Source organism: Leucoraja erinacea, chromosome 1 (genome assembly GCF_028641065.1).
Source record: "Leucoraja erinacea ecotype New England chromosome 1, Leri_hhj_1, whole genome shotgun sequence".
In the NCBI taxonomy this organism is placed as follows: domain Eukaryota; kingdom Metazoa; phylum Chordata; class Chondrichthyes; order Rajiformes; family Rajidae; genus Leucoraja; species Leucoraja erinaceus.
Window position 1 is genome coordinate 65,739,797 of NC_073377.1, and position 26,542 is coordinate 65,766,338.

General features: G+C 42.5%; 2 protein-coding genes across 2 annotated transcripts in view; one reads left to right on the forward strand and one right to left on the reverse strand.

The window, feature by feature from the left end:
* scfd2 (sec1 family domain containing 2) overlaps positions 1–15,066 on the forward strand; it is a 224,050-nt gene extending 208,984 nt beyond the window's left edge. The window contains exons 7-9 of the mRNA XM_055636130.1: positions 4,711–4,845; positions 9,151–9,270; positions 14,578–15,066. Coding sequence (XP_055492105.1) covers positions 4,711–4,845; positions 9,151–9,270; positions 14,578–14,670 — 348 coding nt within the window. The 3' untranslated portion in view covers positions 14,671–15,066. The remainder of the gene's footprint in view (positions 1–4,710; positions 4,846–9,150; positions 9,271–14,577) is intronic.
* A 3,490-nt stretch (positions 15,067–18,556) lies between these two features.
* On the reverse strand, positions 18,557–26,159 carry rasl11b (RAS-like, family 11, member B). The gene is made up of 4 exons (XM_055636269.1): positions 25,747–26,159; positions 25,331–25,387; positions 25,139–25,215; positions 18,557–19,684 (listed from the first exon to the last, which is right to left on the reverse strand). The coding sequence occupies exons 1-4, from the start codon at positions 25,859–25,861 to the stop codon at positions 19,217–19,219; spliced, it is 717 nt and encodes a 238-aa protein (XP_055492244.1). The 5' UTR covers positions 25,862–26,159; the 3' UTR covers positions 18,557–19,216.
* Between the last annotated feature and the right edge of the window lie 383 nt (positions 26,160–26,542).

Sequence of the window (26,542 nt, forward strand, 5' to 3'; positions counted from 1 at the left end):
TCGACCCTTCGAGCCAGCACCGCCATTCAATATGATCATGGCTGATCATCTAAAATCAGTACCCCGTTCCTGCTTTTTTCCCCATTATCCCTTGATGCCTTTAGCCCTAAGAGCTAGATCTAACTCTCTTGAAAACATCCAGTGCAATGGCCCCCACTGCCTTCTGTGGCAGAGAATTCCACAATTCCCAACTCTGGGTGAAGAAGTTTTTCCTCATCTCCGTCCTAAATGGCTACCTCTTATTCTTAACTGTGACCCCCAGTTCTGGACCCTCCAACATTGGGAACATTCTTCCTACACTGTGACCCCCCTTTATGAATCTGTTTCAATAAGATCCTCCTCAACTTTGGTAACATTTTTCCAGCATCTAGCCTGTCCAATTGTCTTTATCAATTGTACAGTTTCAGATAAGAAATGCCTTCTCACACTTCTAACATTCCAGAGAATATAAGCCCAGTCAATCCATTCTTTCAACATATGTCAGTTCCGCCATCTCAGGAATTAACCTGGAGAACCTACCCTGCACTCCCTCTATAGCAATAATGTCCTTCCTCAAATTAGGAGACCACAATTGCGCACGATACTCCAGTTGCGGTCTCACCAGGGCCCGCCCGCTGCACATGCCTGCCAAACCTTTTCCTATCGTGCAAGAAATATCCTCGTAAATCTTCACTGCACCTTTTCCAGCTGAATGTCATACAGTGTTGAACAGGCCCTTCGGCCCAACCTGCCCTACGAACATGCCGACCATCTACATTAGTCCTACCTGCCTGCATTTGGCCCATACCCCTCTAAACATGTCCTATCCATATACCTGTCACAATATTGTGATAGTACCTACCTCAACCACCTCCTCTGGCAGTTTGTTCCATATACCCAAAAACGTTGCCCCTCGAATTCCTATTAAATCTTTCTTCCCTCACCTTAATCCCACTCTCACCTCCGGCGGCTCTGTGTTCGTCAGCCGCTCTGTCCACACCGCATGGAGTATTAACCCCAGCCCGGAGTCAGGAGCGGACCGGGTGAGTGGGGGCATAGGTGCCGCCTCCGGAACCACGGGGATGAATCTCGGGCTATAGCTCCGCTCCGATGCCTGACCCCCGGGTCACTGTCCCTCATCTCCCCTGGACCCCAGCTGGACACAGCGTACCTGGGCCGGCCCGCATTCCCGGGGAGGGGGGGGAAAGAGGGAAATGCTCCCCGGACATCGCCAATTCTTCGCTCACTCCGGGTGTTGTCGCCGCTTCACTGACACACGCTCTCACACACAACCTAACACACACCCTTACACACACACTGGCACACACAAGGTTTAAAGGGATTTGGGCCAAATGCGGATAAATGGGACTAGTTTAGATGGGGCATCTTGATCTGCATGAACAAGTTGGGATGAAGGGCCTGTTTCCACGCTGAAAAACTATGACACACTGTAGAAAGGGTGCAATTGCTCTGGAGAGGATCCAGAGGTGATTTATGAACATATTGGCAGGGCTGGAATTTTTGTTTCACTTTGAAGAAAGATTTGATAACTGGAATTGTATTCTCTGCAGCAACGGAGGTGAAGAAGAGACTTTGTTGAGGTGAATAATATTATGAGAATAGGACCTGTTTCGCTTAATAAAGAGTGTAAGAAGGAACTGCAGATGGTGGTTTAAACTGAAGATAGATACTGGAATAAAAGCTGGAATAACTCAGCAGGACAGGCAGCATTTCTGGAGAGAAAGAATAGGTGATGTTTCAGGTTGAGACCTTCAGACTGAAGAGGTTGAAAACCAGCAATAAAACACAATGACTGGAGATGTGTGTTATCCAACTAAGGGCAGAAATCAGAATCATGTTTTCATCTTTATTGATGTGTCACCATAATAAATATCACAGAAAACATAATTAATAGGGTGGCACGGGGGCGCATTGGTAGAGTTGCTGCCTTGTAACACCACAGACCCAGATTTGATTCTGACTACGGGTGCCGTCTGTACAATATTTGTACGTTCTCCTTATGACCACATGGTTTTCTGTGGAAATTCCGGTTTCTCCCACATCTAAAAGAAGTGCAGGTTTGTAGGTTAATTGGCTTCTGTAAATTGTCCCTGGCATGTAGGATACAACTGGTGTATGATAGATCGCGGTCTTGTTTCTATAGTCAAAGGGAAAGGTTAATTGATTTATTTGTGCAGAACAGTGATGGAAGTCTGACTCCTCTTGCCTTGTTTCTATGTTTTTGTTTCTCTATATATGCATAACAGCATGAATTATTATCTGATTTCCATACAGGAATTATTATCTGATTTCCATAAGGTCATTCATGTGCTGCACCTGTTGTTCAGAGCCTGGCTCTACTGTGGAATGTAATTTAGCCTAACCTTATTCACACCTAATCCAATTTGAAGCATAAATGTTGCATCAAGTTTAACTTACAAGTATGCACCAGATTCCACAATTTCAAACTACAAAATGCAAAAGCTTCCTACCGTGGGAGAGAGGATATCTTCCTCCCACACCTTTCCCCCCCCCTCCCCCTCCCCCCTCGGTCGCTGCACTGCCTCGCAATTTCTCACTCTCACCTCTCATCGGATGTTGGCAGCCCTGCTCTCCCTGAATCTGGAGGTGTGCGTTTTCACACTAATTGTAGCTCTTGCCTGATGGGAGAGGGGAGACGAGGGAATGTCCAAGGTGAGACTTGTCCTTGATTATGCTGGCCACCTTGCCGAGGCATGGTGGTGTAGATGGAGTCAATGGAAGGGGGGTTGATTTGTGTGATTATCTGGGCAGGTTCCACAATTCTTTACAATTTCTTGTGGTCTTGGATGGAGCTGTTGTTCACTCACCATCTACTCTCACTTATGCATGAAATTAGCATGAGATGTAGATGCTGCTTCCCTTTCTCTGGCAAATCTGACCTTGTTAGCAGAGGAGGCTGTGATTTTGTTTTCTATTTTAACATTGCCTCAGCCAGAAGATTGTCCAAATGGACATGTCAGTGAATAGTTTTCATTATTGGTTGCATTATCAATACACTGTTTAACCTATATGACTGGAAAATATATGTATTTTTGTACATCTATTATTAAATCATTCTAGAAGGGCAATACACTGACAGGCAAGAGGAGCTGCTGCCTACAGCAACCTAACTTCAGGCCTGATCTCCAGTGCAGCCTGGGTGACATTTGCACATTGTCCCTCTGACCACATGAGTTTCTACTCCCCCCCCCTGCTCGCGGCCCCACCCTCCTGCGACTGCCCTTCCTCCCATTTACCCTCCCCGCTCACCGTCCACTCCCTTCCCCTCAAGCTCATTCACGTATCACCACCTCTGTTCCTCCACTCTTTCCCTCCGCCCTGTAATGAAATATAAGCAGATTTTGAAGATCTAGATCTATGAGTGGGGAAAGACCATTTTATAATCAGAACCCAAGACCTGTATCTCTGTATCTCTAAAGTTTTAAAGTCTCAATTAAATAAGCAGGAGTGGCAGCAAAAGTGCATGCTTCGTGCAAGCTCATATGAACTTCACTTTCGGGGAGAGGGAGAGCATGGGCGACTTAGACCCTGGTGCATGCTGGTGACAGGACTCTCAAGTTCTCCAGATTTGCTGTCACAGACAGGTCTCTGATGTGCCAAATGGCATGAGATGTATATCTTTATTACTGATTTTCCTATATTTGTCTATAATATAGATCATTGTATATAACCCAAAATGTTCTTTCACCATTTATTGATCCGAATCCTCAAACTGCAGAAATTTCATTGCACTCCCCTACCTCCCCTCCACCCCTTCTCTCTATCCTTGTGTCTTCTCCTTCTCCCCTGCCGAACCTTCACCTGTTTTTCTCCATATCCACTCTGCATGCTCTTCTCCGTTTCTTTCGTCCCATTTGTTCCAACTCTGACAAATTCCCTTTCACTCCACTTCTTCCAATCGATGTTGATGTAGTCATTTCTCAGTGAGGCCTTGAATCTTTTTTAGATTTTAGTTTTGTTTAGAGATACAGTGTGGAAACAGGCCCTTCGACCAGTGACCCCCCGCACACTTACACTGTTCTACACACACAAGGAACAATTTACACTTATACAAAGCTAATTAACCTACTAACCTGTACAACTTTGGAGGGTGGGAGGAAACTGGAGATCCCAGAAAAATACCCAGGCAGTCACGGGGAGAACGTACACACTCTGTACAGACAGCACCTGTAGTCGGGATCTAACCCGTGTCTCTGACGCTGTAAGGCAGCTACTCTACCACTGCACTTTGTAATCTTTGACCGTGACAGAGCTCAAAGTAGAATGACTCTTCAGGAGCCAGGGGTGGGTATGTCGAGCAACTTCAATAAACAACTTTTAATATAACAAGAACATTTAAAAAATGTAAGCAAACAAAGGTCGAGACCAAACTAATGGCAGACATGAGATGACGTTAGGTCTGGTAAAAAGGGTAAGTTTTACCATGAGAAATGGGGACTGATAGTTAATGATGGAAATTCAAAGGTAGCCGATAACTTCACTGAGATGGTGGGATGATCCATGAGTAGCCAGGGTATTCATTGGGTCATAGGCCTGGTAGAGGGCGTGTGGCATGGCCATAAAGAGCATTTTCCATCAATGTTTTCAGCTGCAAGGAGACCCAGAGGGAGATTACTAATATGTTAAGAATATTATGGAAATTACCAATGGCAAACTGGATGCATTTGAACCTTATTTTCTTTTTTACAGGCAATGTTTCAGCCTTTGGTGAAGCAGATATTGGAGGAGATATTTTGTCCCGACAGACCTGACACTGTGGATATTGAGTATATGTCTGGTGGCTTAACAGAACTGCTCAAAACTGGATTCAGCATGTTCATGAAGGTGAGTTGTGGTGCATTGGGAAGGATGATTAATCCTTAAAGTCCATTCTCACCAACAAAAACTGGCAAAGATTTCTCTAATGATTTTGCGTACACTATAACCTTTAAGAAATGTATGACATAATAACTCCTCCTTGTTACAGCCTTGTCTTTAAAGAAAATGCTTTTCCAAATTTACTGTTGATAATGCTGCAATTTAATAACTTTAAAGTTTTCTTTCTGCAAAAGTGTAGAGCAAATTTCCTGGGCCGCTGTTATCCTTGCGGTGCTGATAAAGACATGTGGCAAGCTTGTGGTTGAAATCTATAGTTCAAGGCATAGAATATAAAAGTTAGAGCATTAAGATGTAGCTTTATAAAACTGGTTGGGCTGCATTTGGAGAATTGTGCACAATTCAGGTCTCCATATTAACTGAAGGAAACAATTATGGGCATGGTAGATCAAAGAGCCCACTTCAGTGCTGTACGACACAATGACTGAACTCCAGAGTTTTGGACAGGAAAGAAGAAAAAGTGATACATGTCACATATCAGGATGACACAAGACTGACAGAATCATAGAAATCTGAAATGTTGTTGAACAAGAAGAATCACTGTAGTGCTAGCTGTTGAGATTATATAGGGTTGTCAGGAAGTGTGCCGGTGCAGGAGGTGGCTATTTAGCTCAGTGATGTTGAACATCTTCAAGTGTACTGGAGCTGCACAAGATTCCTTTCCACACTGGCCCACACCCAGAAAATATGGAAAGAGCCCGTTGACACTGCGTTATAAACAGCGGAGAAGCTTTGGGTCAGAAAATCTGAACATTATTGTGAGGTAACAAGTCTGCAGTGTCCATAATATTAATGTGCCTGGTCTCTTTGAACATTTGACTCCCTGAGATCTTTTTGTTAGGAATCTCAACAATGTTTATGTCGATTGTCATGCAAAGCTGGTAAGACTATTGGTGACAATGGTCATTGCCTGGTATTTCTGTGGCATGAAATGGTACTTGTCAATTTCATGGGTATTTTTGTTTGTATTGCCAAACATTGTATTGCTAATATTCAATTGTGGCTGGTTTTACACTTGCGGCCAGTAGCAGAAACTCTGAATGCAAGATCCTGATAGTACAGAAGGTAAAACATAATGTGCTGGAGTAACTCAGCAGGTCAGGCAGCACATGAGGAGGGAACAGGCGACTTTTCAGGTTGAGACCCTTCTTCAATAAGTTGCTTTGGGGTTTTCTGAAAACACCGTGGTAAGCTTCCTTTGATGGGGTTGAGAATGACTATGAGCATGTCCTTGTGTAGTGATGGGGGAAATAGCCAGCATTCCATATTGCAATCAGCATTATTTGCTGAAAGTAAGTACTGTATGTGGGGATCAAGGGCTACGGTGCAGACTGTGCTGCTCCACGAGATGAAATGGGCTGAAAATTCTTTACAGTAAAGGCTTGGTTGTGATTAATGATCTGCTGACAAAATACTGAAGGGCCGTCAACTCCTGTGTAACCCCTTGAGTTGAGAAGGGGTCAACACCATGTATAGGGACATTAATCAGAAAACGGAAGAATTCCACTAGAAATACAGCCTCTTTAGTTAGCAGAAACCTGCTCTAATCACCACCTATCTGGCAGAATATTAGCAGCTCAAAAACCTGAATTTCAACATGGCAAATAATCAGAGACAAGTAACAGAATTGCATAAAACTAAACAACTTATTATTTTCTCCATAAAGTGGTAAATCTGAATGATTAAGGTTGATAAAATACTAATTTTGCAAGAATACAGACCTTCTGTCTAGTGTATTGCAAAATCCATGGAGGATATTATCTGGGAGCATCTTTTCGAAAAGAAGTACAGCAATTAGTCATGTATCAGTGCAACTTCATCTTCTGAATTCCCAGTCCTATATTAAGCTAGGAGAGTATAACACAATGCAGATATATATGTATCTGCGTTCCGGACCACTCGCATGCCATGTGAGCACAGTTTCGCTTATTTTGTAACTTTCAAGCATCTGTTGAATGTAAATGATCAAATTCCATCCAGTATATTAGACAATCTATATAGATATTAATCATGTTTGTTATTTTGGATCTGTCATTGAAGTATTTAGATCACAATAATAACAAAAAACATGCACTGGTTTCAAGTCACTTGGGTGCAGGAGACTTGTAGGAAAACTCTGGTGAAGTAGCGTGCTGCTTGGTACTGTTCCTTTCCTGTGGAAAAGTATAAAGTTCTCAAAGTTCACATCTTGGAAAATGTGATCAAGGACAGCCTAGCCAGTGAGCAATGGAATCATTTCACATCATTCTGAGAGTGAAAAAACACGGTCTGCTGACAGGGATTTGCATTTTCTACTGTTAGATACTCTTAAGATGAACGGCACAATTTAATCTGTTCGTTGATAGGGCTTTAGCTCTGTGATGAATGTGGTGTAACACGGTATATGTAACTGTTCAGGCAAATTCAGGGAGAACAAACCCAGCAAGTCAAGTCTTGTACTCGCTAGAATTTAGGAGATTGAGGGGGGATCTTATAGAAACTTACAAAATTCTTAAAGGGTTGGACAGGCTAGATGCATGAAGATTGTTCCCGATGTTGGGGAAGTCCAGGACAAGGGGCCACAGTTTGAGGATAGAGGGGAAATCCTTTAGGATCGAGATGAGAAAAACATTTTTCACACAGAGAGTGGTGAATCTCTGGAACTCTCTGCCACAGAAGGTAGTTGAGGCCAGTTCATTGGCTATATTTAAGAGGGAGTTAGATGTGGCCCTTGTGGCTATAGGGATCAGGGGGTATGGAGAGAAGGCAGGTACAGGATACTGAGTTGGATGATCAGCCATGATCATATTGAATGGCAGTGCAGGCTCGAAGGGCTGAATGGCCTACTCCTGCACCTATTTTCCATGTTTCTATGTTTCTATGTCAATGAATAGTTGAACAAAGAATAATATTTCCTTCAGTTCTAAATCTAATAATTATGCAGGAGGTTATATTGGGTAACATTTCTCCCATCAACAATTTTAGTGTAGTTATAAAAATGGTCTTTTATTTCTCCAACTTTTCAGACAGGACTTTGAGTACATTTTCTGTGCATTTCTATTCTAAGGCATTCTGATTTAGGCTCCTGTAGGCTTTAAAGTTGCAAGCTGTATTTCCAGCCTGAGTGGCTTACAAAGCTAAAACAGACATGGTGGTGGAAGGTATAAGGCTGCATGTTAGTGTATTGAGCTGCCAGATTGCTGGCCTCATTACAAATTAAATTGCTGGTGTGATTTCACTGGTTGAACTTAATATGTGAGTTGTGACTGAGTATTTTTGGAATTCGTGTTTTCCATTCCTTACATCCTGTTTAGAAATCTTTGTCTATTTAACCTAGAAAAATATTTCTGAGCAGAATAGTATTTTTTTTCTGTGGGCTTCTTTTAACTTCTTACCGCACAGAGCATCTTGTCGAATTGCTTGCAACTGCAGCTGCTGCAGCAGCAGCTTGTTTTTAATAAGTGCTACAGATGTGTATTACAATACTGAATTGGTTGAATGATAATTAAAAACTTTATTTTTGAATGAAAATTATTTCTTGGTTTATATAATAATGCATTTGTGTATTTTGTTTGAGACATTCTCAGAAGTATACGTTAACACAATAAATCACTAATTGTTGTTTGTGTATATTGGTATTAATGAGATGCATAGTTTCCGATGCATATTTTCTCATATTGTCAAGGGCCATAGTAAAAAGTTTAAAGTTTGCACAATATGAAGTTTGTCTTGTTTATAGGGGATGACTTTCAGGCTCTCTGGTTTATTATGGATCCAAAAATGATGGTGTGTTTCCAATTTTCCCTCTCAATTATTTTTCAGCTGTTTGTTCATTCTATTCAACATCCTCAGTTCAGTGGACAATTGTTAAATTTTATGAACATCTAACACGATCCTGGGAGTATTGTAATTGTTTCCTATCCCATCTGTAGCATTTTTCTCTTTGTTTTAGAAAGAGTATAAACATACTATTTTTTCCTGTTTTAACTTAACGTTGCTAGGTTGGTTATATTGAACTAGTAAATAAAAAACAGCCATATGTCTGAGCATGAAATCAGTACGTCGTCCAAGAAATTTCTTCCTACATCTGTAAAACATTCAATTTACAAAGTGCGTGTAATGTGGTGAAAATGTTCCAAGTCTTTTCATAAAATATACTTCATAGAGGTATTCTTAATGAAGCAGTGTGAGTTCTGCCTTGGAAAGGAGTGGTGAATTGTACTGTGTAGTCTGGATATATCTCATAAATATTGTTCTATGTTATTAACGTGGCAGGTGAGCCGGCCCCATCCCAGTGACCATCCCTTACTGATCCTGTTCCTTGTGGGCGGAGTCACGATCTCAGAAGTCCGAGTGATAAAAGACCTAGTTTCAACGTATAAACCAGGCTGCCAGGTGAGTAATGTGGAGAGTCATCATTGTTTATGGTAAATGGTTGTCCCTCTGTCTTAAAACAGCTCTGTGATTTAGGTTTATGCTGAGTTAGCTGGCCTGTCAACTTTACATTTGACTTTCATGGGCTTAGGCTCAGCGGGGAAGGTTAACTGTAGATTTCCTCTAGTTTGCATTTTGGTAAAAGAACTGTGAAGTCCTCCATAGTGGAATAGCCTCCCTTCATTTACAATGTAAACGCATGCATTCATTTGGCCAATAAACAAATGAATTGAAAGTTACTGGCGTCTCGATAACTTCAGTAAAGAGAACGTTCATAAGTTATAGGAGCAGAATTAGGCCATTCTGCCCATCAAAGTATACTCTACCATTCAATCATGGCTGATCGATCTTTTCCTCTCAACCCCATTCTCCTGCCTTCTCCCCATAACCCCTGACCCTGGGGAGGTTATGGGGAAAAGGCAGCAGAATGGGGTTAGGAGGGAGAGATAGATCCAGGTGAGTAGGCAGGGGTTGTGAGGGCGAGGGGGGGTGGGCTTGTGGGGGGGTGTGTGTGGGCGGGGTGTGTGTTTAGCAGGGGGGCTTGTGGGGTGAGAGGTGTGGGTGGGGGGGGGGGAGGGGTGTGGGCGGGGGGGGAGTTGTGGGGGGAGAGGGGTGTGTGGTCGGGGGGGAGTGAGCTCGGAGAAAAGACAGGGAAGAGTCATAAGGGAGAGGGGGGGCATCATGGGGAGGGAGGGAGGTGCCAGCGAGGGGGACCAGAGGTGTAGTGGCTGGAATTGGTGACGTGATGCGGTTGTTCTCCTCCGCTGGGATCAGAGTCTCCGCTTTCCGTTTGGAGACATTGGCGACATCTCCGACTCTGGGTTGGGTTGGGTCTCCGACTCTGGGCTGCTGCTTGGGGCTGGGCTGCTTGGGGTCCCTCCGAAGGTTTGGTTGGAAACCTCCGTTGGCCACCCTCAGCTCCAGTAAAGACGCGATGGCGCAGGAAGGGGTGTACCGTCCCGGTGAGTGACAGGGGCAGAGATTAATCTGCGTGGTGCCAACTGGCAGGAGAAGAGATCGATTTACGCACGCGCGGTTTTTAAGATTTTTAGATAAGAGGTTTAAGATTTTTAAACCTCGCTAACTTTTACAACATTCGATCGATCGGAACAAAACTTGGCACACTCGCAGCATAGGAGAACGGTGAGTGAACTGGCGAGAAATCGTAGCACTCTCGTGAACCGTTTTTGCGCAAATAGAAAGACCGCCAAACTGGAAGATAACAAAATCAGAGTTTTAGTTATGTACAGATGATCCAGAGAATATGGGTATAGAGAATGGGGGTGGATCATAGGTAGAGTGCAGATTTGTGACCTGGGGTGGGGCAAAAACAAGAGATACCTGAATGTAACAAAAGAACATGAATGAACATGTTCATAGTTGTTCTTCCTCAAGAATAATATGCAAGTCAAGGAAGCAAAGGCAATAAGGTTGAAGTTGGTGTAGATCTGACGTGAGCATTTTTGTTGGAAAATACAATCCAATAAAAAGACTGGAGGGTGGCAAATGTTGTGCCTCTATTCATGGAAAATGCTGAGAACTATAGGCCAGTGAGCTTGACATCTGCAGTCGGAAAGTATTCTGAGGGGTAGGATATACAGGCATTTGGATGGATAAGGGCTAATTCGGGATAGTCAGCATGGTTTTGTACGTAGGAGGTCATGTCTCACAAATCTGATTGAGTTTTTTTGAAGACGTGATGAAAAAGGATGATTAGGGCAGAGCTGGAGATGTTGTATAGATTGATTTCAGTAAGGCATTCGACAAGTTCCACATGCAAGTTAGATCACATGGGATCCAAGAAGAGAAAGCTGAATAGATAGAAAATTGGCTTCCTGGAAGGAAGCAGAGGGTGATGGTGGAAGTTTGCGTCTGCAACTGGAGGCCTGTGACTTGTGGTGTGCCTCAGGGTTCAGTGCTGGGCTCATTACTGTTTGTCATCTACATCAATGATTTGGATGAGAACACATGGCAAGATTTGTAAGTTTGCTGATGATATAAAAGTGGGTGGATTTGCAGATAGTGAAGATGGCAGCAGGGACTTGATCGATTGGCCAGATGGGCTGTGGAATTGTAGACGGAATTTAATACAGAGAAATGTGAGGTGAGCAGACTGAGTGGAGATGCAGGTGAGGCAGAGGTTCACTTGCACCTCCTTCAGCCTCATCTGCTGCACGCGCAGTTCCAGGTGTCAACTCCCATATATCAGCGAGACCAAGCGCAAGCTTGGCGATTGTTTTGCTGAACACCTCCGTTCAGTCCGCCTGAACCTACCTGATCTCCTGGTTGCTCAACACTCCCCTTCCCACACTGACCTTTCTGGCCTAGGCCTCCTCCATTGTCAGAGTGAGGCCCAGCACAAATTGGAGGAACAGCACCTCATATTTCCCTTGGGTATCTTACACCCCAGTGGTACGAACATTGACTTCTCTAATTTCAAGCAGCCCTTGCTTTCCCTCTCTCTCCATCCTCTCCCATTCCCAGTCTTACTTCTCAGACTACATTTTATCTTTGTACCGCCCACTCTCCTGACATCCGTCTGAAGAAGGGTCTCGACCCGAAACGTCACCCATTCCTACTCTCCAGAGATACTGCCTGTCCCACTGAGTTTCTCCAGCATTTTTGTCTACCTTTGACTTTCCAGCATCTGCAGTTCCTTCTTAAACATTAGCATCAGGAGTGGATGAACAGACTTGGAATGGTTTCACTAGAGGTTGCAGGGAGACCCGATAGAAGTATATAAAAATAGTAGTAGGCCCCCCTCGGTCATGACTGACCATGGGTGATGCATCCTAGTTTGCAGGTGATGTGTGGGCTGATGCAAGCCTGGGCGATGTCATATGGAGGACAGGCTGTTGCCCATGCAGCACTTCCCCCCTCTCCACGTCACTGATTGATCCAGCAGGGCCGTTACAGTTTGGTACCAGCGCTGCCGCAGGAGCTGCCAGAGCGAGGTTGTAGACAACGACTAACTAACGGCCTTAGGAGCTCCGACTCTGGATTTTCTTGAGGTTTACTCCTGGAGCCTTTTCCATGACTGGATATGGCCACAAGGCAGTGGAGGTTTTAAATCAGAGTTTTCCCTCTCCTAGATGGACTGCCTTCCCAGGCTGATGAACCCCATCTGCTCGAGATATTAAAATATAAGAGGCATAGATAGGGTAGACAGTCAACCTATATCCAAGGATGGAAATAGCAAATACTAGAGGGCATAACTGAAGTGAAGGGAAAAGTTTAAAGGAGTTGTGTGTAATGTGCGTAAAGGAGTTTTGTTACACAGAGGGTGGTGAGTGCCTGGAACACGCTGCTTGGTGCAATGGTCAAGGCAGATACGTTAGTGGCATTTAAGAGACTTTTGGATAAGCATGTGGATATGCAGGGATCTGGATTATGTGCAGGCAGATAAGGATTGGTCTTAGCGTCATGTCCAGCACAGACATTGTGGGCTGAAGGGCCTATTCCTGTGCTGTGCTATTCTATGAGAAACAAATTTATCAATGAGTCTGAAATTTGCTCATATTAATGTAAACCAATGCTCCCTTGTCACATTCTCAATAAACTTTCAGGTTGATTGTTTTGGACACTTTCTTTTTGCCTCATTCTCTTGCAAACCAAACAACACCCCCCTTCATTTCTCTCCTCATTCCCCACTTTCTCAGATTGGGTTTCTGCAGTACTCACAAAGTAACTGTGGCCGAGCAGAATCTGCTTCAAATCATATCCTGTTCATTGTATCAGGATAAACCTGGGAACAAAGCTTTATCTGGCCATTAGCTCCTCGTGCAATGTAACTGACCTTAGAGGTAGAATCAAAAGGCACGTATTTTTTTGTTGTTGTCATTAACATCTGTATTAAGTTTGGCATGCAAAATTTCACATATTTCACAGACAAAATTCCAAACGTGATCACATCATGTATTTTCATTTGCAAATTAATTACCTCCTCAAAAAATAATGCATTTAGTATGGACCCATGGGGTTTCTCATTCGTGTTAAAGGGGCCTTATGTTAGACAGGCATTTGCTACAGAAAACAAAAATGCTGGCAATGCAAGGCAGCTTGATTGCCAGGAGAAAGAGAAAACCATGCTAACATTCGTGTTGTGACCTTCGAGGGAACTCTGGTTTCAAATTCTCCCCAAAACATTAACAATGCTAGCGAGTTTAATTTTCTTTAAAGCGTTGATCTACCTGCTGCTGTGCATGGCATTACCTCAGATTTTTCACATTTCTAACATTCCAGCAGTCAGGAGTTTCTTTTATCTGGTTCTAGAGAATCAGGAGGGAAAAAAAAATCAGGAGCAACATATCCTCAGTATGTTGGCAGCTGAGGTCAACTGACATTGTAGCAGAATATCTCTTTAGAGTTACATATTAGTGTCTTCTCAGAGCTCATCCTACATTGCGTAATTTAAAACCGGAGAAGTGTTAAATCCCGGTTTCATTTAAAACACCGTGCTGTTCACAACCCTGGCAAAGATTGCATTCAACCAAGACGTACGCTTTGGCTCCGACAATGAGCCAATTTTGCACTATTGAAAAAATCTGATACTGCCCCTTTTAAGAATGCTGAACTAATTACAGGTCCAGTTGTAATGTATCAGTTTTGTGTAGATCTTACTCATGTTGCAGGGGATGCCTTAAGGCAGGTTATTTATTCTTTGTAATACCATTCTGTAAATTATTCTCCCAAAATCAGTTTTCATTGTTCGCAGAGTATCACTGGGGTCTGATAACATTTCTGGTTCAACTTGGTTTACATTCCTGTGTGAAAATGTATACAAAGACAATACATATATCAAACTATAAAAAATTGGGAAATTTAATGTCATGAAATTGCTTTGAGAGGATTTTCTTTGCACTTGATTGACGCTTGAATTTGCATTCTTTCAGTTGAACTGAGTCAAATAATTATGATTCATGAATGTGCCTTGACAATGAATGTGGCAGGCAGTCCATGTCCTGTACCAACAGGTATCCACTCTCTGTACATAATCAGGAGCAAAGCCTTGACCAAATGTCTATTCCTAATCCAGGGTCATTTTCGCAGATGTTAGCCTTGTGAACATTGGTCATCATATTCCACATGTATCCAAGATCAATGAGAGTAGGTATTGTTGATAAATCATGACAAACTAGCTTGATACCAGGATTACTTATTGGTGCTTTGGATTTGTGACTCCAACGTGCAAGATTTTTCACGATTAGTTAGGTAACTGATTGATGAACATGTGGCTCAGATTTGCTTTACCTTTTGTTTTGTTTTTAGGTGATTGTGTTGTCCACTCGACTGTTAACTCCACTTGATGTGACTCAGCTCATCTTTGCAAATGACAGACTACATCCCGATATTGGAGTGTAACAAATATATCGTTGCTGACCAAAAATTGCATGTATTCTGCAATATCTAACAGAAATCCCAGATTTCTGACTGGGTATATGAAAATAAATATTGGTCATATCTGGATGAATGCTCAAATGTATATGTGCCTATCTCTGTGATTTAATCTAAATTAACTTGATACTTTTGGAATATTAATGTGATTCTACTCCATCACCCACTCTGTTAACATCTGACACTTTCAGCTGTGGAGATATTTTCTGATCCATCCTTAAAAACCTGTTCTCTTCAACATATTGAATTGTATAGAAATGTTTTCCATACTGAAAATAGGTACGTCTTCGAAACAAACAGATTTATGTCAATAATTCTTTAGTACTGTCTTAACTTGGACTTTAATAAACCTCCAGAAAATTATTGTGTATGGGTATCTTTTTCTAATCTTCTAAAGTCTACAGGCTGCCTGGTTAGGTTGGAGTTCTGTTAGCGAGAGCTGTCTGTAAATTGTTTTCTCCGTAAGTCAGTAATGTCTGCTTTCTATAGCAACCCATATTTGTATCCCTGAACATACACTGGGCACAATTCTTTCATTTCATTGATTACTCACCCTGACATTGCCATAATTAAAATAATGGAATATACAGTATCCAGTCATTAATGATCACCACAACAAATTTTTCAAAAACATGGGAGAATTTGTGTAAATTTGAATTTCTGTAAACATGATTATTCGTAAGTACACAAAAATGCTGGAGAAACTCAGCGGGTGCAGCAGCATCTGTGGAGCGAAGGAGATAGGCAACATTTCGGGCCGAAACCCTTCTTCAGAATGATTATTCGTAACATTGGTAGTTGCTGAGCTGACAATCTCACCTTTCACTCTGTATTTTATAATCTTTTTGATTTCAGGTTTTTCATGTAGCTTGAAAGAAAATTAAATGAGCCAAATTTTTTTTAGCAATTTCCTGCCCCCGTTCAGCTTGTTTGTGTGCTATGCCATTAGGTTGAGTACACAGCAACATCTATTATCTTTGCACTTTTTGAGGTGCTTTGTTCTTTACAAAAAGAGCCCATGTTGTATTTAAAACGTGTTTCCATTGGCAATATCTATACTGCATATTCCAATTGTACTATTTTCATGTGGAAATTATTTTGGCCTTTTAGAGATAATGTTGTGGTTTCTATGTTTAAACCAGCAGACAATCGAATACGTTCATAAATTGGAGAAGCAGATTAAGGCCATTTGGCCCAGTAAGTCTACTACATTATCCAATCATGGCTGACCTATCTTTCCCTCTCAATCCCATTCTCCTGCCTTCTCATAACCCGTACTAATCAAAAATCAGTCAATCTCTGCATAAAAACACTCAATGACTTGGCCTCCACAGCCCTCTGTGGCAATGAATTCCACAGATCTACCACCCTGACTAAAGGAAATTCCTACTCGTCTCCTTTCTAAAGGTACATCCTTTTATTGAAGCTCTGCCCTCAAGTCCTAGACTCTCCTATTAGTGGAAACACCCTCTTTATCCAGGCCTTTCACTATTTGGTCAGTTTCAATGAGATCCCTCTTCATCTTTCTAAACTTTAGCAAGTTAAGGCTATCATAGGATTTTAATGGGTTACAAGTCAAGTTCGCCACCAATTGGGTGAAACTTCCCTTACTGGCATTGAAGGGTAACTAAAGCAGAAAGGTGACTATTTTCACATTTGGGCTTTACATTTTTGTTTAATTGAAGAGGATAAACCAGAGCATGCCAATCGAATACTTTGTCACAAGTCATAAGGAATAGGAGAATTAGGCCATTCAGCCCATCAAGTCTACTCCACCATTCAATCAAGATCGATCTACCTCTCCCTACTAATCCCATTCTCCTGCCTTCTCCCCATAACCTCTGACACCCATACTAATCAAGTTTCTATCTCTGCCTTAAATATATCCACTGACTTGGCCTCCACAGTCGTCTGTGACAAAGAATTCTACAGATTCTGCGCTCAAAGTTTTCATAAAGTTAGAGGATAAAAACAACTCCATCAATGCATTTCTCAGCAACAAATGCAGCAGTTGGAATAGGTGCTGAAATTGTTCAACTTACATAGAACTAACTACACAAAAACAGCTGTTATCTTTTAAATTAATTTTAATTGTCTTAGACAGTCCTTCTGCTTCATTCTAGGGCTGGGGGAAGGGACAGTAGGGAACAGCTGTAGAAACACAATAGATCATGCCAGTTACCTAGGGATGCATATTTCAAATGGTGGCAGAGTGACTTGGAATTATCACTTGATGCCGCTATATTCATCAATACTCATTTCTAATAGCACTAAAGTATTTCAAATGGCAACAAAACTCGAGTTCCTGTACTTGATGCTCGTTTCCTACCACATCAAAGGCTTGCATATCAGTGGGTTAATTGGCTTTAAGTTATTTGTGAAGAGTGGTAGTTTGAGGATCTATTGAAAACAAAGGGCCAATTTCCTTGCTGTTTGATTCTAAGAAGCAGCTATTGAGCAGGGATTTGCAAATGCAAGTTATTTTATTTGAAGGACTCGGATTTCAAATGTAAATTGCATTTACAGAGTTTTTGTGTACTGTACTGCTGGAATTTGAGGGAATGTGATTTTATAATTGCCTCTCAATGATATAAGACTGGTTTAAATCAAATGAAATCAATATTGCAGACATTCTCCAACAACTAACTTCATTAAATAGGCAATCCACTCAACCATTTATTACTACACACATGTTGCAGTGTGCCTGAGCATACTTAAGTGGGAAGGGATGAAACTAGTGCCAAATAGCTCAGCTACATTTACGTTAAATGTTCCATTAACATCGCCACTCAAATTTTACTTCCTTGCAGTTGATGTTTCCAGATGTCATTTTTCAAAGCAGTTTCCATTTTACTCTAGCTTTAAAGTTCAGAATCTTTCATACATAGTACTTCTGTTATTTTTAAAGCCACAAAATAGAAAATAAATCCAGGTAATTGCTGTATAATTTCATGTGATTCCACTCCTGAAATCTGATGTGGTCAACTTCTATTTCTCGATAAATTCACCGTACTAAATGGCCAAGAGGCAGAGATAATATTAAATACTTTACAATGTTCAAACTTGGCCTTAATACATTCAGTGGCATGTATTTTCCTTATGTAGACATTTAATTGGTTGCACTTAAAATATTTAACATTTAAAACGTGAAAAACGTAAAGCAAGCAACAGTATATTTTGGGATAGATTAATAAACTCTGGCCCAACTTGAAACGCAGGCACAAGCAACCCACTCTACGAACATGGTATTAGAAAACTACAATTGTTAGCATTAGAAGTGGTTAAAGTGCTTGGTTGCACAAGTATGCTTGGAACCCAGCTGACATTACATCGACTGGATAATGGAAGGTGGCAAAATAAACAGCAAATGTGCAAACACTAAAGAGCGTAACTTGGGCTTGACAAGGATACGGTAAACATGAAATTCGCCAAAAGTAAATAACAAATCCCTCACAAAGCATGAACACACTTGGTTCAACTATTTTCCATGTTGGAAGGCTCAGGGCCTTTGTAGAAGAATCCCTGCAGCAAAGACATTGCTACACTCATTGCACTCAAGACGGTACAAAAGCTATTGCGTTAAAACAGAAGCTGGATGTCAAAGCCCAGCTAGACAATATGTTAGTTTTATTTCATAATTTCTCGCTTGAATTCCTGCGGGTTTTGATCAGAATGCAACTTGTTTTGGGGGGGGGGGCAGGGGAAAATTATCAGCCCTTGTATCACATTCATCATATTGTTCATGGTCATTCATTTTTTTTGAGGGGGGGGGGGGGAAGGGGGGGAAGTGAAAGCAGATTTAGGACAGCACTGAATACTTCCTGCTGGCCAAAAAGTGCAAATAATGCAATGCGGCCCATGTAATGGTTTTATATTTAAAACAAAGTTGCTTATGGAAACTGCACAAATTAAAGCTACATCCAACATTTAACATACATAAGCAACCAGCCTCATCCATAATGTGGAGATGAGTGTGGGGTCATATGGATTCCATACTTTTCACTGTTGCAGAGCAGTTCAGAATGTAAAAACCAGAGCTCTGCCAATTTCATGTCATGCACTCCTCTTGGACTCCCGCAAGGTGTGATTACCCTCCCTTTCAAGCAGGTAAAACAGTACCATAGAACAAAGCAATTGTTGGTACCAAGAAGTTACTGATAAATAATCAATTTCTGATAACAGAAGAGTTACAGAGTGGTTTTGAAAGTTTTGACCCAGCTGGGCATGTATTTCAAAATCACGATTAAAAAAGTTGAACAAACAAACCCTGCAAGGCATCCAACAGGGAGCCCAGAAGTAAACTTCATATAGTTTGTCTGCTCCCACAGTCACTCATGCCCATTTTCAAAACCACTACTTGACAATGATCAACAGTCCAAGCGAGTGAATACAAGGGTAGTCTGTTCTGGACACGTCTTCAGTTTCTGGGTATAACCTTAGTTTTCCAGAACTTTGTGCTCATTTTGATTTCATGTTTTACAAATCCATGACCAAAGGATTTTCAGCTGTCAGTTCAGACAGATGTTGCAGTCCGTACTTTTGCAGAAAGAGCTTGCTTGAAACGCCGCCTCAGGTCCAGCATATTGGGTGATTTTGGTCTGGCTATAATGGATGTTTTCCTCTTTTCAGCATTGCTGCTCATTTGTTGTTTACTAATTTCTTTGCAAAGCACATGAAATGCATTGTATACATCATTATAGTTTTCACTGGCTGACACCTCGTAGTAGGTGCATCCTAGTACATTTGCTAACTGGAGGCCATGATGAGGTTCCACTTGCTTGGCATGTAGGAGGTCAGCCTTGTTTCCTACAATTATGACCGGAACTCTATTTTCTGGATGGACACGGCAGACATGTTGATGGAGGTGACTAATTATTTCATAGCTTTTGTAGTCTGTGATTGAATACACCAGCACAATTGCATCAGCCCACTGAATAGATCTGTTAAGTAAGTTGTTGCAGCTCAGACTCTGTCCATTTACCTATAAAAATAAATAAGGTTTAATCAAGTTTGTTTTAAAACACAAATTCTGAAAAGTGTCATAGTATTGTAAGCAGAAACACGATGAATAGAAATGTCACCGATTCCATCGAGTTTAAATACTGCAGTGAAAGGTTTGTAGACAAGGGCTTAAAAGGTCAAATACAAAAGCTATCCAAATGTGCTTGTTGCATTTCTAGATCGTTTGGTTTTGTCCGAGCTACATAATAGCTTTACTATTGCAGAGCTGTGTTGATTCAGCTGTATAGTTCATAAGCACAAAGTGTCAGACTTCTGCAAGGAATCAAAGGGGAAGTCTGATTCAAGCAGTACTTGTATTTGTGGGAAACAGATTGACTACAGAGGAACATTTTACATTTATAGTTCAGCTTGGGTAGTGCACAAAGTTACAAATTCAACCCACTTGATTGAATGCAATGTTCAGTTTGGTCACTCCTGGGTAGTTTTATCTTAAACAAGCATTTAACAAAGAGCCAAAATTGTGTCATGTCTAAGCAAATCGGCAGCCATAAAACTAGTTCATTAAATTTATTCTCATTTTATTTAAAATCGGAGTCATCTAAAAGGCATTCCAAGTATGAAGGACCTCCCACAGCTTCTTCATAGCTCAGCATCAAAGCATGGAGTTTTCCAAGCTTCAAGGGAAGGCTGGAACAGACCTTAGTGCGAGAATCTGCATCAGCAAAAGACCTGGGAGGTAGTAAACTGAATCACAGGGGGCAAGTTCAGAAGTTAATAAGAAAAAGTTGACACCATGAAACATTGGGACAACACAAAATGAATAAATTAATTGAACTGCAAACAAGTCTTTGTAATAAATGTAGTTAACTGGTCTCTCAACATTTGCCAAATATATCATCCAAATTAGAAAATCTAGCCCTAATGGGGTACACAAAAACCTGCAGGTAATACTCAGCAGAGGAGAACTTTTCAACTCTCACGGTAGGATCTTAAGTGTGCAGCATTTGTAAGCAGTTTCCACATTCAGGTTAAGCATTTTATCCATACTTAATTTTCACACAAGTGAAGTTGCATCAATATTACTTCATGTCAAGTTTACGAACAATGTTCCTAAAATTTTGACTTCAGAAATGCAGACAAGGATAAAAACATCCATTTGCATTGCAATTATCAAAAATCTAGAGGCAACTTTGGAACCACCTCCACTCTTCTGTATTATAGAAAACTGCTCTTAAATCACTGGTGCAAAGAAATTTCAGGCTTTGAGGTCTCTATAATTCTACATCACATGTATTCAAGTAATCACCTTACTGGAATACCATCAGGAGGTTCAAAATGTCAGGTCTGTTTTCCTGCTCTGGATTTAACAACAGTAAGATAAAGAACAGACTTGACATGCATCCAGCAGCTTACCAGAGAGTGCAGATTAATGGACTGTGAAACTGTGGAACCAGTTTGAACAACAGTGATAGTTAGTTACTGTGATTTGCGAATGTGGCTGCATCTGCTAAAACACACCAACTGGTACAGCAGATGGTCAAACTGAACCAAACATATTACCTGCTGATGCATCTTCACAACAAAACTATCTTTGAACAGACAACGAAAAAAGTTTCACCTAGATATGTCCCCGTCTATTGCCACTGGCTCTGCCCCATGCAGCTTGGTGGGAGGAGTTAGACCTTCCTACACTGTGTAAACTCTCAGAAAGTAGCTGCCCATTTGCATGGCAGGTTCTTAAATTGTGCACCAATCAACTGACCGTCTTCACTCACCTTGATTAGTAAGGATGTCAAAGGTTGTGGGGAGATGGCCGGAGAATGGGGTTGAGTGGGAAAAATACATCACTCACAATTGAACGACAGGACAGACTTGAAGGGTTGAATGGCCTAATACTGCTCCTGTGCCCCATGATCAACAACCTCTCACTTCTGCCCCCATCCGTTTCAAAGAAACCTTAATCATTCTATTCCCCCCCCCCACTCACCCAAAAAAAAAAGTGAATGACTTATCAGTTGCTCCAACATCAACCATTGTCCACAAACACTGGTAACAGCTCACATTTACAGTCTTCTGGACAATCTAGAACCCCTTGCGTGCAAGAAAATGATGTCTAAAGAGAACTCCATCTCTTAAATTACATTCAGTCCTCAATTACCTTGATAATAAGAACAACTATTTTACAATTACATTATTAATGTATACTGTTTACGTCGAGCTTCATGTGAACGAGGAATTTATTTGCACCATGATGTACGACAAACTAATTTATCTTCACCTAGCTTAATAAATGAATAGCAACAACATAGTATCCATATTCAGTGGATTCGGGGGGAATTATTCAGTGCCCTCCCAGAATGAATATAATCAGAAAAATGAATAGATTTTTGTTGGACAGCAAACCATCTCCTTCAAATCTATTCGAGTCAGTCATATAGCTTGGACACAGACAGGCCCTTCAAGCCAACACGTCTATACTGACTAAGATGCCTATTTAAGCTTGTCCCATTTGTCCACATTCAGCCTAAACCCATCTAATCCACATATCTGTTCAACTATCCATTAGGTGTTGTTATGGTACCTGCCCCAACCATCCCCTCTGGCAGATCATCTTATATACCCATCTACTGAGCGATACAGTTGCCCCTCAGACCCTGTTAAATCTTTTGCCACTCACTTTAAACCCACGTCCTCTGGTTCTTGTCCCTACTCTGAGTAAGGGACTGTGTATTCACCCTTCTATTCCTTTAATTTTACACACCTCTAAGATCACCATTCAGCCCATGCGTTCACAAAATGCTGGAGTAACTCAGCGGGTCAGGCAGCTTCTCTGGAGAGAAGGAATGGGTGACGTTTCGGGTCGAGACCCTTCTTCAGGCCCGAAACATCACCCATTCCTTCTCTCCAGAGATGCTGCCTGACCCGCTGAGTTACTCCAGCATTTTGTGTCTAGCTTCGATTTAAACCAGCATCTGCAGTTCTTTCCTACTCAAACAAGGAAAGTTCTAGCCTGCCCAACCCCCCCCTGTAACTCAAGCCCTCAAGTCCAGGCAAATTTCTCACCTTTTCCCTGCACTCCTTGCAGCTTACTTTCCATCTCAACCAAAATGGTTCAAAGATAATTTTAGCTTTAATAAATAAAAAAATTTCCCTTCCCGAACTCCAACATCAAGTTCGCTGTCGACACCACTGTTATGGGACGTATCACTGATGGGGATGAGTCAGAGTATAGAAGAGAGATCGAGCGACTGTCCATATGGTGCCAGCACAATAACCTGGCCCTCAACACCAGCAAAACCAAGGAACTGATCGTGAACTTTGGAAGGAGTAGGATGGGGACCCACAGCCCTGTTTATATCAACGGGTCGATGGTTGAAAGGGTTAAGAGCTTCAAATTCCTGGGCGTGCACATCTCTGAAGATCTTTCCTGGTCCGAGAACACTGATGCAATTATTAAGAAAGCACATCAGCACCTCTACTTCCTGAGAAGATTACGGAGAGTCGGTTTGTCAAGGAGGACTCTCTCCAACTTCTACAGGTGCACAGTAGAGAGCATGCTGACCGGTTGCATCGTGGCTTGGTTCAGCAACTTGAGCGCCCTGGAGCGGAAAAGACTACAAAAAGTAGTAAACACTGCCCAGTCCATCATCGGCTCTGACCTCCCTTCCATCGAGGGGATCTATCGCAGTCGCTGCCTCTAAAAGGCTGACAGTATCATCAAGGACCCACACCATCCAGGCCACACACTCATCTTCCCGCTACCTTCAGGTAGAAGGTACTGGAGCCTGAAGACTGCAATGACCAGGTTCAGGAATAGCTACTTCCCCACAGCCATCAGGCAATTACTCTTGGCTCAGACAAAACTCTGAACATTAATAGCCCATTATGTGTTTATTTGCACTTTATCAGTTTATTTATTCATGTGTGTATATATTTATATAATGGTATATGGACACACTGATCTGTTCTGTAGTCATGCCTACTATGTTCTGTTGTGCTGAAGCAAAGCAAGAATTTCATTCTCCTGTTTAAGAAGGAACTGCAGATGCTGGAAAGTCGAAGGTACACAAAAATACTGGAGAAACTCAGCGGGTGCAGCAGCATCTATGTAGCGAAGGAAATAGGCAACGTTTCGGGTTGAAACCCTTCTTCATTATCTTATCAGGGACACATGACAATAAACTCTCTTGGATGTTTGACCATGCATCTTCAAAACTTTGTATAGAGGTGAGACTACCCTCTTCTGTTATTTTCTCATCCGATTTGTATCGAAATTCAAAATGAATATTTTTTCTGCCACTCTCGCTGTTGGGTTTCACCTCCCTAGATCTATTCTTGGCCCCTAATCTTGCTCTTCCAAAGTAATCACCACATAAATCCTTCAGTCAAGACCAAGCCCCAAAGTTCCCATCACAACCTTCTCCACAGTTGTAGAGTGATACAGTGTGGAAACAGGCCCTTCAGCCAAACTTGCCCACATCGGCCAACATGTACCAGCTACACTAGTCCCACCTGCCTACGCTTGGTCCATATCCCTCCAAACCTATCCTGTCCATGTACCTGTGTTTTTCCAGCATTTTTGTGTACCTGTCCATGTACCTGTCTGTTTCTTAAATGTTGGGATAGTTCCAGCCTCAACTACCTCACCTGGCAGCTTGTTCCATACAACCACCGCCCTTTATGTGAAAAGGTTACCCCTCAGTTTCCTATTGAGTCTTTTCCCCTTCACCTTGAACCTACAGTATGTCCTCTGGTCCTCAATTTCCATACTCTGTGCAAGAGACTCTGTGCATCTACCCAATCTGTTCCTCTCATGATTGTGTACACCTCTTTGAGATCACCCCTCATCCTCCTGCACTCCAAGGAATAGAGACCCAGTCAACTCACACACTCTAGTTCTGGCAACATCCTCGTAAATCTTCTCTGAAAACTTTCAAGCTTGACAATATCTTTCCTATAACATGGTGCCCAGAACTGAATGCAAAATTCTAAATGCAATCTCATCAACGTGAAGTTCTTCAAGCTTCAGCCACCTGCCCTGTTATCTGGTCTCAATGGTCTATTGATAGCAAAATCACCCAATGTCAAAGGAAATATACTTGGCACCCACCCAATCCAAGAGGACTCAAAATCTTGATTTTCATAACATTACACATTCTGTTAATGCACATTGGCCCAACCTGCATAATCTTTCAAATAACCATAGGAATCAACCTGAGAAGAACGAACACCTGTATATTCAGTCCTAACATTGATAGAAAACAAGAAGCAAATCTTCCAGCATATTGCTTGCTATCAATCTGAACAAAGTTTGGGATGAAGCCAGGCTATCCTAAATAAACCCATGTTTATATGGGTGGAAGCATGATATGGTTGAATTCTCCTCATAAACTTCCACCCGTGTTATATATAATGGGGAGTGGAAAGAGATAAAAACGGAAAACAAAAAAATAAAACATGAAGGAAATCTCACCTGAACCCCTGGTGTGTCTTGAACTTGAAGCGCAAGTTGTTCTCGATCCACTTGTACTTGTCTAGAGTATAATGTACCTGAAACATTATAGGCAAATGGAGAAATGTGAAAAAAAAACCTCAATGACCAGCAGCGTGCAAGCAGACAAAAGGTTATCCAGTGCCGTAAATCAGACAGAAAATGGAAACTTACCTGCGTTTCGTTCATAGTCGCCAATGAACCTCCTGGTTAAAAACCGCACGACCAAGGCTGAGAGGGAAATAAATGAGATTGTAAAGTTTGTCAAACTAAATGAAAGATTCCTCCCCAGCCCCCTCTAAAATAAAAGTAATGCATTTCACAGACCAGGGAGACAGCAAGCTGCGGTGATTGCTCTCCAGACCACTACTCCCCAGAGCAAAGGAGTCGATGTTGTCTGAACCTCTGTGCCGCCGCGTGGGGGACACGGCCTGGGCTGCAAGCCAGCGTCGGAGGCTCGCTGCAAAACACTTCAAAGCCCAGCCAACCCAACCTGTGGACTCGCGGCTTAGCTCCCCGACGCACCGCCACTATCTATCGCTCCGATGGGCGCCTGCAACTGACCCCGCTGCGCGGCTCTACTCCCTCACCCGTTTTGCCCACGGCGCTGCCACCGATGACGGCGATCTTGATCACCCGGTTGCTGGGGGTGTATTCCCCAGGTCCGTACTCCTGGATCGTCGACATGTTCTGAACCAGGCGCATATCAGGTGGCAGCGATAGGAGGCCGGCCGGCTGGCTGCAGCACGGCACAAGACGGGTCTGAAGATGGGGGTGGAGAAGATGGACGAACGATCGCGGGACCCTGCTGTGCACCAGGGAACCGATGCTCGCTCAGCTCTGCACTGTACACCAGGGCAGCGATACTGTGCTGTACACCAGGGCAGCAATACTGTGCACCAGGGAAACGATGCTCTGTGCTGTATACCAGAGCTGCGATGCTCTGCTCTGTACAGGCAGCAATGCTGTCTCTGCACTGTGTTGTGCAGCGATGCTGTCTTTGCACTGTGTTGTGCAGCGATGTTCTCTTTGCTCTGTGCAGCGATGCTCTCTTTGCTCTGTGCAGCGATGCTCTCTCTGCTCTGCACAGCGATGCTCTGCACTGTGCTATGCTGTACTGTACTGTACTGTGATGCTACTCTGCTGTGCTCTACGCTGTACACCCACTGCTCGCTCTCTCTGCAGCCGCCGTGGCCGCTCCGCCGTCTTTTATAGGCAACCTGCGCGCGGCCTCCGATTGGTCGCCGATTGGCTGCTTGCAGCCGGACGTCACCCTTACCTGGGAGCCCTGGAACTTTGGCCTGGATGGCGCGCGCTCCCGCGCAGCCTCGAGCCGCCCCGGCCAGCGACACCTCTACCCTGAATGCTCGAGGTTCTCAGATGGTC